The sequence below is a fragment of the Agelaius tricolor genome, unplaced genomic scaffold (assembly GCF_023055355.1).
Source record: "Agelaius tricolor isolate 1412-34295 unplaced genomic scaffold, bAgeTri1.0.p SCAF_16, whole genome shotgun sequence".
Classification (NCBI taxonomy): Eukaryota; Metazoa; Chordata; class Aves; order Passeriformes; family Icteridae; genus Agelaius; species Agelaius tricolor.
This window is the reverse complement of record NW_027269276.1, coordinates 18360901-18374970: the sequence shown is the minus strand read 5'-3', so window position 1 is coordinate 18374970 and position 14070 is coordinate 18360901. Positions and strand designations below refer to the sequence as shown.

General features: G+C 51.8%; 1 protein-coding gene across 5 annotated transcripts in view; it reads right to left on the bottom strand.

Moving 5' to 3' along the window:
- Positions 1-13370, bottom strand: part of CPEB1 (cytoplasmic polyadenylation element binding protein 1) — a 32627-nt gene extending 19257 nt beyond the window's left edge. The window contains exons 1-2 of one of the 5 annotated variants that reach the window (XM_071441962.1): positions 13241-13370; positions 3643-3831 (exon numbers count right to left, since the gene is read on the bottom strand). In XM_071441962.1, coding sequence (XP_071298063.1) covers positions 3643-3831; positions 13241-13316 — 265 coding nt within the window. In that variant the 5' untranslated portion in view covers positions 13317-13370. Of the gene's footprint in view, positions 1-3642; positions 3832-4095; positions 4378-4766; positions 4879-13240 lie in introns of those variants that run through there. The other 4 variants (XM_071441966.1, XM_071441967.1, XM_071441964.1 and 1 more) reach the window with 4 other exon arrangements.
- Positions 13371-14070: the final 700 nt, after the last annotated feature.

The following is a 14070-nucleotide window of genomic DNA, read 5'->3' as shown; positions in this document are numbered from 1 at the left end:
CCTACAGCCAGGAAGTGCCAGCAGCTCGAGCCTGCAGCAGCCACTGCCTCCAGAGAGCCTCTCCAAGCACCAGCAGTGCCTCTGGCACGCTCCCCAGAGCTCAGCTCACGCCCTCTGTGCATTACAGGCCTGGTGCAGAAAGAAAACTCCTCACAAATAACCCTGTCTGGGCACAAGGGGCTCAGCAGCCTTTTGGGAACAGGGGATGTCAGCAGGACTGGGGCATAAGAAGCAGCCCCGCTGTTCTCCAGCCTCCAATCAGCTGGCATGTGCTCCTACTGCACCAAGCTGTGTGGTGACAACGCCCTGGGAGCACAAGGTGACACCAGGCGGCTTTGCAGCCAAAGGTCCCTCCCAAGCTGAGGAAGCTTGTGCTGGCAGGGACCAGACAGAGGAGAAGAGGTCCCAGCTCATCAGTACTCAGGCACAGCACTGCAGGGGACCACATCAGCAATATTTTTAGCCTGATTGTTCGCTATTTTGTTGCATTTCCACCCTTCCAGCCACCTCTCCGTGGGTCCGCACAGCTGAGTCACTGCTGGAACCTTCCAAGCGCTTGGGTGCCAGCAGCACAACAGTTTGCTTGGCAGTGCCAGCCCTCCCCCATGCCAGCACTGCCGCAGCCTCACCTGCCTGCAGGACACCCCCATGGAGATCCCAGCCCTGCCAGGCCTCAGCAGCACTCAGACACAGCAACATCCCCTGCATATCCTCCCTCTTCCCATCACTGCATGGACAGGCCACCTGGAAGCACCAGCATCTGCCAGCTCCTCAGACCCACAGAGCTTTCAGACATGGGACACTTTTCTGTCACCCAGAGTGTTCCACAACCTTTCAGGAAACGCTTCTGAACTACAAGCCCTCTGCTCCCAAGGAGCTCCACTGCCACTCCTCCAGGGCCCTGAGGAAGGCCTAAGGCCCCACAGAGATGGGAGGGTGGGTGGCTGAAGCAATACAAAGCTGTGCACAGGACCAGCCTTTCACCTCCCCAGCCAGCATGTACCATCCCCACAGCTCTCAGAGCAGCAGAGTAACAGCAGCCCAGACCATGAAGCACTCCTGGCCCAGCTGCTGCTGGCCTGCCAAAGGGAGTGTGGGAGAAGGAGAACACTGTCTCAGGATCACAACACTGCCAGCCACGGGGCACTGGACGCTCTGCACAGCCACTGAAGGCCAGAGGCTGCTCTGTACAAGCAGTACAGCTGCACTTGGGCAGGTCTTACACCCCACCAACTCCCTCTCTGTGCACTAATAGGAATACCAGGAGTCAGAAGTGAAGAAATAGGCCTCTTCAGACAGCACTGGGTGCCATCTTTCACCAGATGTTACCACACTTGTCACAACCACCCGGTGGGCACAGAACATCAGAGCGCAGCACTGTACTTGAGGCAGGATCCTTTCCACAGCTCTATCCAGGCCTCTGCGGCAGGCAGGAGCTCCAGCACAAAGCACTGCAGTTAGTGGGGGCACCTGACACCAGATACACCCTCTGTGAGCAGAGAGGTCACCAGAGCACCTTCAAATCCTCTCCAACTCAATCTCTCTCCTGAAACCTGCAGCCCTTCCACCCCCTTAGCAGTAAATTCCCACCAGCAGCATGGCCATGCCAGCCCCACCACCCAAGCTCCGAGGCGCAGAGCCCGCCCCGGGCTCGTGCCAGCACTGCTCGCCTGCCTGCCGGAGCACTGCGGAGACATCCACACCTCTGCCAAGGCAGGCTGGCAGGAAGCTGGCCAAGAGAGCTCTGGAGATGGCTCCAGAGGAGCAGGTGGAGCTGGGACATCCGCACCGAGCGGCTGCCCCGTGTGTGACAGCCCCGTTCCGCAGCGCGCTGTGCGCCGAGCCCAGTGCCAGGGCCGCGAGCAGCAGGGTCACTCCAGGGGATGTCACCTGCTCCAAGTGTGCTCTTCATCCATTAAAGACCCTGTGACACAGGGAACAGCAGGGCTCCAGTCTGCCAACAGCCAGAAGGGGATCAGAGCAGAGCTCTGAGGCACCTGGCTGGCCCACTGTACACTAACAACTTGTTTCTCCTTCCTCCTTCGAGGTCTCAGCTGGCAATGAAAGTACAGGCAGGAGTGTGTGGTATTCCCTGGTTCATTAGGGGAAGCCCACAGGACCATGTGGAGGTTTGCTCACTGGAGCAGAGCAAAGCTTAATAAAGCTACCACAGCTGGGCTGCAGGCAGACCTCAAGTGCCCATGCCAGGCCCCACATGCCAAGTCTTGTGGAAATTAAATGCAGAAACTCAAATGAGCTGTGCAGATTGAGCTGTTCAAACTCTGCTACCCCACTAGTACTTTTTTTTGCTCTTTTACAACTCATGCAGCAACTCAGGGCTGTGTCCCATAAGCTCTTCCTATGCTCAGGACAGCACCCCCTTGCCCCTCCAAACATGTACACAGGCAAGCCCCACTGCCCAGCTCCCCCACCCAAGAAGCTATCTGTACTCCTGTCAGCACCAGCTCCATGCCTGGGGCCTCCGTGTCACCCAAGTCTGCGCAGCGATGCACTCCCCTTTTAACAAAGCAGCAGCATGCTGCTATAAAGGGATGAGTTTCTGTAGCAACCAGGCTGTACTTGTACAAACTCTGCCAAAGCACTAGATCTTTCCACAGACTGATACTTAAACGAACACACTGTTTGTGAAACTGGTTTTTACATGCCTCAAAGGCTAGCAAGTGAACTCTCCCCTGTTTTACCCCTCTGCTCCAACACCAGGCTGACAGGATGCATTAAGTTTGTGCATGCAGCACTCCTTCCTCCTGGGATTTTACAGGGAAGGCCGGTGTCTCAAACAGTTAACTGGACCCCACATGACTCCAGGGGGGGCACCCAGCATGCCTGGAATCCCCCAGCCGATCCCAGCTGCAAAAGCAGACGGGGAGAGGATCAAGGGGGAAGGGCACACCAGCCAGCAGCGCGTGGCTGCAAGCCCACACCCTGCCCATCACGTAGGTTTGCGCTGGACCAGAAGAGTTAAAACAAGAAGCCGTTCCACTGCATCTCCTGCAGCCCACTGCCAGGCACAGCCCGCTATTTCTAGTTGAGTGTGGGAGTGGAGAAGGATCCCTCCAAGTCTCCCACCCAGCCCCAACCTGGCTGAAGTTGTTGGGTGCTGGCTGTACCACACCCCACAGCAGAGTTGGGCAAGTGAGGCTGCCGGGACTTCGGCAATCGGGCACGGGGGGGACCCTCTGCAAGCACACCCCTCCCCACCTGCAGAGCTCCCTGCCACCAGGGATTTCCTCAGGCTGCTGGAGCGAAGTTCAGCCTCACTCCTACCCAGCGTGTTCAGCCTCCTGACACCACACCCCCCACCCACTCCTTCCAAACACAGCAAGAGGATTTCTCCTCTCCTGGTGAGGTTATTCCTCCAGCAGCGTTACAGCTCTGAGCAAAACAACCCCGGGCACTTCTCATCTGCAGTGAGCTGACAGCAGAGCAGAGGGGGCTGTGGCACAGGCAGCCACAGCCTCCCCAACTCAGCTGTCACATTACACAAGCAGCACGGCTTGAGAAGCCCCCATTAGCCGCCGCCAGCGCCCTGTTACACAAGCACATCGCTCCACGTTAGCTCGAAACCAGCCAAAAACACACACACAATCCAACAACTGTTGCTGCATGTGTCAGCAGACTCACCGGACTGTGTGCTGGTTTGTGCTGCAGTGTCAGAGTCCTGGGTGCTCCAGGGTCTGTCCCACCCTGTCAGGTTGAGAGACTGCAGGCCAAGGCACAGATCGTTGGTGTCTGGGAGGCCACGGGAAGACTCTTGCGTGGACGTAGGGAAGAGCATCCTGCTTGCCACTGCTTCTTCAGAGTCCTGGATGTCTGCTCGGATGGAGAACAAACAGAAGCTTGAGAGTTCAGGGCTGCTTTTTTCTTTTTAAAGCAGGAGTTTTCCAAAGCATTAAGCCCCAAGCCAGGTCTCGTGTCGCTCTGAAGCCACAGCTCCTGCAACCAGCAGTTGCACCCCAAAAGGGAGGGCTACCATATGTCCAGAATCCAGCCCCCCACCCCCCTCGGCCCCTCCACCTTCCTATCCCGTCTGCATTACTGACTGGGTCAGCATGTGACCAGGCTGCTGATGCTTACTGTGCTGACAGTGACGTCACTCTGCCATGCAAGAGAACTGCATCAGCTCTTACAAAATAAAGGTAAGAAGAAAGGAGAAGATTTCCCCTGACAGACAAGACGGTAGCAGGAGGAAAGAGGAGCAGTTCCAGTAAATCAGGGGAGGCAGGCAGCACAAAGCAGGGCTCGTCGGCACAGCAGACACCAGGCTGGAGGCAGCAATCCCCCCAGCAACGACGAGAGCAGCAGCGACAGAGCACAGTTAGTTTTAGTGCTACCCAGCTCTCCTGTCCCCGCCTCCCTCCACCCACAAAACCCAAAAACACTTTAGTCCTGGCCAGCTTCCAACTGCTGGCTCCGATTCAGAGCCGATGCAAAGCTTCGCAATTCTGCTGGCATAATCTGTTTGGTTGAGCCTGGCCACTGTGCCTCACTGACTCGGCATTGTTTACCCCTGAGTAACAAGGATAACCTTCAACCCCCACTACCCGGAGAGCAGCCCATCATCCCTGCTCCAGCCCAAGCGGGCACATCCCACTGGTACAGGAGGAAGAGGACCAAGCAGACCCATTTCACATCAGGAGTTTTTCATGGCCTGTTTACCTTTCGCCCGCCTAGTCCCCCCTTTCCCATCCCTCCCCTCCCTTGCAGGGTGTTCACAAGCCTACAGTACTGGAGATGCAGATTCTCGCCTTGGTTTAAGCCCGTGCCAACAGCCTAAGGAAACGCAGCAGGTTCATAGTCTGAGAATTCCAGTTTAACGCAGGGATCTGGGGGCTGGTGAAACCACAAGATGCTCAGCTGTGCTACCCGAAATCTGAGTCAGAGGGCATTTATAAGCCAACTCCCAAGCAGCAGCAGCTGTCTCCTCCTCCTCCCCCTGCCCCCACAGCCTCCCACTGTGCCATCAGATGTACACCTCACTCCACACACCGCTCCCGGCTCTTCCGCAGGCGCTGCAGTCGCTCCAGTCTGTCACATTATCCCTCACGTGCAGTCCCAGCCATCCCGGCAGCGTTCCTGGCCTCCTTTTCCATGTCCCATGCCACTCGGATGCCCAGGCAAAGGCTGGTGGCAGCTGGGTAGCCTACCTGTGACACAGGCCACTGCTGCCAGAGGCAGGACCCTTGCTCCACACCATGGTAGTTTGGGAGCACCAGCACACCCAGACCCCAGGGAGGGGACTGAGGCACCACAGGCAGGATCAGAGCATTTAAAACCATCACCTGCTGGCAACATGTCACCTTCCCTCCTCCCAGCTGCAGCCTCCTCCACAGCACTCCACCAGGATAGAATCCACCAGGGTGTTTCCTACTCCTAGTAGTACTAGTACAAGCTGTAGTGCCAATTCAGTCACATTACTACCAAGCACCTGTAACAGCATCACACCATCTCCAGCATGGTATTGCACTGCATCAATTCTTCCCAGATAGTTTTTTGATGGCTTGTTTTGGACATCTAACATAGGGAGGAGAGGATCAAGACACAGTGCTCAGCCAACTCAGTTCCCACAGCAACCATAACTTGTCCATATGAATATGTAACATTCCTGCCTTTATGAAAAGGCACAAGTGCTGTGCACAGATCCCTGGCAGCAGGAGACTCCCTTCCCTTTGGGTACCAGGGATCTTGCTAGGTCTCAAAAAGATAATTCCCACCAAGCTTCATCTTCTGGAAAGCATGGACACAGAGTACTAACACACAGCAAAACCTGAATCCCAACAGCTTGGATGAAACCCACAACTGAAAAAATAAGAAAAATAGGGAACAAATTTATCTGTGACAGGAAGCACTCACTCTGCAGTATCCAGCCAAGCTTTCCCTAACTAGCTGCATTTTTCAGGAAATAGACTGTTTCATTTAATCAAACCAAATCAGATTCAAGTAAAAGATCCATGATTCCCTCTGATTACTTCAATCCACATTAAAAACAAACTCCCTGCAATCCAGTTTCAGCTCTAACTGTGGAAGCACAAAGCAAAATCCACTCAGATAACCAGCAGTTTTTAATTAGACCTTTTCCCATCGGAAGCCAACAACCAGCCCAAGCTGCTTCCCCTTTAATACTCCCAGCCAGGCTGAAAGACAGATACAGGTCATCCAGGCAAAACATCAACTAAAAAAACAAAGAGAACTTACACGGATTTCTGGACTAGTTATTTTTAAAAGTCAGGAGTCTGGAGATTTGTTACAAAACAATTGTTGTAGGCAGAAAAAACGAATCCAATACTAGAGCAGGAAGAATTAAATTTCTGACAAAAATTCAGTTTAAGAGTCATAACCTCAAGTTATTCATAACTAAATGCCTACCAAATACTAAATAACTTCACTTTGCAGTTTGACACAGCCCAACCCAAATGCTTTACTGCAGATTTTTCCAAGCACCAACCACCAGCACAAGCCCTTCCAACCTGGATTTTTCCCTGGAGTTGCCACTGGAAGCCAACCATCCTGGCAGAGGGAGCGGCGCTGTGCTGGGCTCGTGCCCGAGCGTCTGGGAGAGACTGAGCTCCTGCCTCCCAAGCCTGTTGGGTTTGATTTCAACAGCATTATGAGAACAAAGTCCTTAACAAAACACTCCCTCACTGGCCTTGGAGCAAGTGTCTCTCTCCTGGGTGACTCCCTCCTGGCCTGCCCAGGAGATCCCTGTAGCCAGGCCACAGCACAGGCCAGACAGCGTTCCACACCACTGCCCACATGGAAAACTGCATTTTCCACACTTTAACTGTGAGCCCTGGATTTAAGACATTCCAAAGGCTCTAGAAGATGAGGATCTCCAGAGCTCAGCTCCCACCTGCAGGCAAAGACAGCTCCCACAGGCCCAGCCCCTGTCCCCACCCCAGCCCACCCTCCCCACTCACACCACTTGAGGCAGGTGAGTTTCCACACAGGAAGCTGGGTTGGGGAGCTCATCTGGGTAAAACCAAGCCACAGGGAGTTAGTTTTAAGCCTGGTTCTCTCCCCTGATCTGGTATGCAGCATGGCTGCACCAACCAGGCACTTCAAACAAGAAAATATTTAGGAAATTACAGCCTAAGCCTGCGTGGGAAGGATCCACAGGGCCTGGCAGCAGAAGCTGTGATCCACAGGCAGGTTGTGGGTTAAGGGAGCAGGGAGCATGATTCAGTTCCCAGCCCATAGCAGCAGCATCTCTGTGCCATCAGCCTGGAAAGGTGGTCCTTCAACCTACCACAAAGGGGTTCAGATATTTGAGCCTTCCAGATCTGGGAAGGCCAGCTAAGAATCCAGCAAACAGGGTTTTTCTTCCTCTGGGTCTTCTCAGAATGGTTCAGCAAACATGAACCAAGTCAGATCCCATTCCTACCACCTCCACAGCCAGGACAGCTCTCCCTTTGCTCCCACACACTGGTTTCCACCAGAGCCTGAATACACATGAAACCCCTCCTTGAATGTGCCCTAAGCATTGAGGGCAGCAGAATGATAAGTCCAGCTCAGCTATAAGCTCTCTTCTCTGACAAAAACAGATTCACCCCATGGACTAGAGCTCTGACCAAGGCTGAACTTCCAAACCAAACCTGGAGAAGCCAGAGGCAGAGGGAGAAGTCTTCAGAAGACAAACAGGAAGGCAGCAGCCAGCAGCAGCATTGCTTTGCCTTTCACACTTCTCTGCACCTCCAGCTGTAAAGGCTGGGAATTGCATCCCTGAAAATTAAGCCTCTCAAGTTCCTTCTGCACACAAGACAAATACCCAAGTGAAAGCTGTCAGATGAGTCAGTTGTATTCCCAAAGTGCAGTGGAGATCATTAGGGACTTAGCAAAGCACTTGATCACCATAAACCTACTAGTTACAAGAGGTTTTTCTGAAACACAACTAAGCATCTCCCCTGTAATCTGAAAAGGTCCTGAAGTGGATACACTTTGTGCTGTGTGACCTGTTTCACAGCCAGATGAAGGAGTCTGCCTTATTCCATAGCCACAAACACTTGAGCAGCTGGCAAGCAGCTACTTCAGAAACCAAGGAAGAGACACTGCAACAGTCTTGCTGCTCTGCCTCCCTCTTCCAAGAGTAACAGAGACTGTCACAGAATTACAGCACCAAAAACCTGAGTGACAGAGCTCAGAACAAATCACATAACTGCTGGATCTTCAGGAACACCACCAGTCTGTGACCACGGCAGAATACAACAGCTCTAGGCCAAGTCCCTGCTCTGCAGAACACTGACCTGCTTCTATCTGCATTTCTGATACAAAACCCAGTTACTAGAGGCACTTTTCAGTAGAGAGAAGCATCATGATTGTGTAGGCACAAACCTGGCCGTGTGACACCTCAAAGGCCAACAAGACCAAGGGAAGTAAGTGTGCTCTTTTTCTGGGGCACAGGTGTGGAATCTCCCTATTCTGGATGTGTACGTGGCATCCAGTGTTTCTTTGGGGCAGGCAGAATGGTTCTGCCAGCTTCAGGTGAGCTCCTGTTCAGAGTCTTACTCTGCCTCAGTACCCCCAGGTAAGCAGAGCTACCTTTGGGGGCCCTGCATCCTAGAGCATTTTATTCCCTGATTCAAGACCATGTGTATCAGGTTAGCTGCATCCAGCACTGTCTGGAATGTTTCCTTGGGGCTGCAGAGGAAGAGCAGAGGAATTTACATTACAGTATCAGAGACACTTTTTGGACGGCTAAACAAGTGATAGGTCATTAATTGACTGCAGTTAAGAGCAAACAGGAAGCCGATTTAGTCATCAGCTAGTCTGGGTTTACATTTGTCCTTCAGTTTTCCTTAAATAAAGCAGCCACAGAGTCATTAAAGCCTGATGGGCCACAACTAACAGCCTTAAAACACCAAACTTGGCACCTGAAGCCTCTCCTATCCGAAAAAGTCATTTAAGCATCTCCCATTTCTTCACACAATGGATTGTCAAGTTAGAGCAAAATAATGGCTGCTCTGTTGCTGTTAAATGAGCAGAGCTTAATGAATGACAGATCAATGTTGCTGGGACATTTGGGGTACCTACATGTCTTCAAAGTTCCTTTTAAAACAAAGCACTGCCTTCAGCTGAAACCAGCCACAGGTATACAAAAGCTACCGTGGGAGCTTTACTCCCAGCTCTACTAAAGCTGCAAGTTGTGCCTACAGTTTCAAAAGCTGGTGTATGTAGCAGCACCCAGCAAGGCCCAGCTTTAAAGCCTGGCAGCAAGCTTTAAAACGAACCAGCAGCCAAGTTAAGGAATTGTCCTTGCCTACTTTCTTATTCAGAGAGGTGATAAACATATGCAACAGCTTTAAAATCACATTCCTTGTGCAGCAGCTGCTCAAGGACAGGCAGCTGCTCCAGCAGCACCATCAGGAGATGCTGACTCCTGCCTCAGTCAAGGCCACACTGCCTCTCCCATCTCCAGCACCACACAAAAAGCCAGAGGTTAATGCCTGCACTGAGGAGGGGCTGCCTTTCCCCAGAGAGGACTGAGGCAGCCAGATATGCAGCAGCTGGGAAGCACCATGACCCTGTCCCTGAAACCACCAGACAGGTTCTACAATAACAGCTCTCCCCACACCACTGCACCCCAAACCTGGTGCTTGGAAAGCTCCTGGAATAGCTACCCACAAACCTCAGGGGGGGTGGTCAGCCCGGACATCCCAACACAGCTGGCTCTGACAAGGAACCAAGCTCACCAAGGACTATCATCAGCTGCAAACTGATCTTCACAGACAACTGTAGGCGTGACAAGCTGAACCTGCAGCAGCAGCCCCAGAAGCTGAACCTGCAGCAGCAGCCCCAGAAGCTGAACCTGCAGCAGCAGCCCCAGAAGCTGAACCTGCAGCAGCAGTGCCATCTCTGCCCAGAAGGGGATAACCCTGCCTGTGTGCATGCAGGAGTGCTGAATCAGCCTGTCCTCTCACATTGCTCAGGCTGCTGCTGCTGAACTGATCCCAGCACGGCCTTGCTGGTAGCCCAGTAAAGTGTCTCCACACGTGCTTCCCCAATAGCATTAGTGAAAGGTCACGAACTTCTGCCATCTCTTCTCCACCACGTGTAATCCTCTTAGTGCTCAAAGGGGCTTCTTCAACACAAGTCCAAGCCGGGATAAATTTAGTTTGACCTGAAGATGACAACTGAAAAGCTCAAGGGACCATGAATAGATTAAAGTCCAAGCGTTTACTGCTGGAATAAGGTCTCTTCCCCAAGCTCTGCCATTTAAAGAGTTTAAGTTGTAAAAAGACAGTCTTTTCACCTGTTATAACTACTACGTTCATGGTGGACCTCCAGATTCATAATCCTGCCCAAGCAAGGAATTTCATGATAATCTAGTCTAACAGTTGCTCCTGCACAAGTAAAAACCCCACAGACTCAGGAATCCTTCAGAAGTGACTTGACTTGGAGCAAAGACAAAACACTACATGAGATGAAGGTCTCTGCTCCATTGATCACCTACCGAGAAGTGACTCAAGGGCAAGGCAAGCAGCTCCAAAAACCTGTTCCAGGCTTAACCACCTGCCCAGACACCTGCACTATATTCTGCATTTTAGCAATCAGCTGCTCAGCCTTACAGCCATCAGGTGTGAATTTCTGCACAACCCAAGCCAGGCTCCAGCTGCCAAAGTAACTCCCCCATTTATAGATCATAGATGCCCCAGGATTCACATCTTTGCTGACATTGCCAGCTTTTTCATGGAGAAGACTCTCTTTAGCAACCTATGAAACATTAGGAGCAGCTCCTGCACTTTCCAGCTCCAAAGACAGGACAAAGCTTGCAGAGCTGCTGCATTCAGGCCCTCCTTACCTACCCAGAGGGCCCAGCTCCAACATTAAGGAAACAAGGCTGGGATTGCAAGGAGACCAATAACTCTGAGCTGCCGATGCTTTGGCAGATGCTGACTCATCCATGAATTTAGAGCTGATAACTGCTGGTCCAGGTTGTTCTCTTATCAATACCTTCACATTTCTATTGTCCCCAGACAGCCCTCCTCCAGCCCAGCTCAGCAGGGCCCAGTATCCTTTGAGAACTGAGGAATTCTTTCCTCACAACACTGTAAGCATTTGTGTCACTATACAAGGGATTTGACACAAGCTAAAGCCCTCCTGTGTGGGTAACTACTGCTGAGCAGGGCTCCCACCCTGCTCCCCAGCACTCACTGGTCAGACTGGCCTTCAGCTACCAAAGCAGGAAAAAAAAAAGCTGCTTAGGGTGTCCCCAAAGCACAACTTTGGCTTCCCTGCAGCAAAAATAACATTTGCTAGAGGAAGGCCCTCTTTTTTACACCCCAGTGCCAGTGTACTTGCCCTATGAGAGGTCTTCCACAGGACTTATCACCTGAAACAAGCAGTTTAACACCACTGGGAAACTCAAGAGTTTCCAGACAAGGCATCACCAGCAAGACCCTCTGCTCCAGATATCCCTAGGAAAAACCAGAGTAGATGACAGAACACGCAGAGATTTGCAAGCAGCAGGTCAGTAAAAACTCCTACTTCAGTGCCAGGCAAACACCCCCATCCCTCAGGGAAGAGTTTTCAAAGTCGAATACAGCACTGCAAGTTAAAATTGCTGTGCCAGGTCTTAAGCCCAGACACAAACCCAGAACTAACCCAACACCTTCACATGATCAATCTGCTCTAGCAGGCAGAGACACCTCCTTTATAAATCAGGTTAACTTTGGCAAGCTGAAACTTAACCAGGAAACACCATGAACATGTTCTAAGAGTCTATGAAATATTCCCATTCCAAATGGAGTAGGAAGGGCTATAGCAAAGATTTCAACAAGGAAGCCAGAAACAACTCTTTCATTAACCCAATGCAAGGAGATAAAAGAAAGCATTACATTTATTTCTCCTTTATGCTTCCAGTGCATCCAGAACAGATACAGCACTGGCTACTACTGTGCCAGGGGACCAAAAAAAACCCAACAAACCAGCTCAGCACAATGCACCACTAACCTGAATGGGTTAATATTCACTACACCATTGCTCAGGAGTAGCCAGCACAGCCTCCAATGTCACTTTACCAGGCAGGTTTCAGGCAATGCTGGCCATGGATCCAGGCCTCCAAGCATACAATTCACTTCCCCTGGTATTTCTGCAGCGCCAGCATGGGATCACATGGCCAGATCAGCCCCAGGTCCACACTGCTAAGTCCTCAAATACCCAGGAGATTAAGCTGCACTGGAAGTCATCTGGTAGCAGTCATTTTGTTTGCCCAGAACAAAGTTGCACTGTACAGGCATCAAACAGACCCACACGGTGTGCAGACACTCATTTAGAGCTTTTTTTCCACACCCATTTGATTAAACTCAGATTACCCACCAGGCCAAGGCAGCCCTGTCTCCAGGTGACTGCAGAGAAACCGGCTCTGCCCAGGGAACCCTGCAAGGTCATCAGCTGGGGAGGCTCAGCTCTTTACTTCCCACTTTGTTTGGGGACCTATCCTGAGGGGTCAGTTTGTTTCCAATAATGGCTGAAGTGTTTATTGACCCTGTAATTCAGAGGCTGGAGAGGCAAGAGCAATCCCTTTCAAGTGCCCAAATCCTGGCACAAGCACTGCTGCTCAGAGGTGTGCTGGCAAAAGGGATATCAGGCACAGGTACATTTACTGGCAGACCTGGGCTGCTGCAAAGGGACAAAGGCACGTCCTTCACTTGGATAAAAATAAGACCAGCCCAAACACACTGCTCTGGCACAGAACTTCTGTCTTGAGGCAGCAGAACATGCCCACTCCCCTCAGCCTGGAGGAAACAGACACTTGCAGCACTCATTTCATCACACCAAGCTTGCTTTGCAGGGAAGTCTGCATCCACCTGTGCTCTTACATGCATGTTAGCTGACCTGTAGCAAATGCGGTTTTTCAAAACTCTTTTGCAATTTCAATGTATGCAGCAACTCAGCCTCACTAACCTTGGGAGCAGATGAATCCTGCCTCCAGGAGAGGCAGACTAAAGGAGTCTGCTGGAGGTACTCCCACCAACAGCTGGTAGGTCAGGCAGGGAGCACTCACATCCTGCCCACAATAACCCACAGCACCACAGGGAGGCAAGCAAGCCTTCCCAGGCATCTCCACCCTGCCAGGGAATTCACAGGGTACTCATTTCAGGCACACAAGCAAAGACCCCCTGGTACCAAGCATGCCAACACCCACACCACTGAGGATCACCACCACCACCACCTGTTCACCAGGTCCCACCAATGCCTCCCCACCCCAGCAGCCCCCCTCCATCACCTGGCAGGGTGTCACATTTGCCTTTTGTGACAGGCGTGGTGCAGACTCCACTGAAATCCAGAGAGTTGTCCAACATGGCATTTATTCGGCGGAAAATATCTGCATTGCTGCAAGTGGAAAGTGCAGGGGCATTCGGGCTATCCCAGCAGTCTTTTATGCTCCTCACAGGATCTTCTTTCTGGTAAAAAAGAACCAGTATGTTTGTCAAATAGGCAAGTACTCAGCTTTCAACACATTGTGGAAAGCCTGGACTGCCTCCAATATTCACATTAGCTTAGGTCTTAGCAACACTCAAACCCAATTCATGGCATTAAAGAAGCAGTTAAGCAACCGGGTCAGTAATTTGTCAGCACAGCACACTGGAGCAGACTGCCCATCACACACAGGGACCAGGGATGGACTCCAGGCTGACAGCCACAGCAAACCAGCTGGGCTGTGAACACCACTCCTGGCTGTTTTTCTCCAGCCCATCACAACACCAGCAGAGATCTGATTAATGAGGGTACACACCTTCTACCCCAAAATCAGTCTCTTGACACCAAGGGACAAGTGGGACGCTCAGATGCTCACAGTCCAGGCAGGCACCACAAGGAACCACAGCAGTTCCTCTTATGCACGGCAGAGGAGCACAAGGCTCACCTCACTACCCACCATAGAGTTCTGAACAGTATCTCAGAATGATCCAAGTCAGCAGCAATCGCTTCAGGTTTGCAGAAAAAAAACCCCAAACAACACTGCTTCCCAGCTGAACAGCCCCAAATCCTGAGGAAAGGCAGAAGATCAAATCCTTATCTTCCCTTCAGGCAGCAGCACCTGGCCACAAAGGGAGT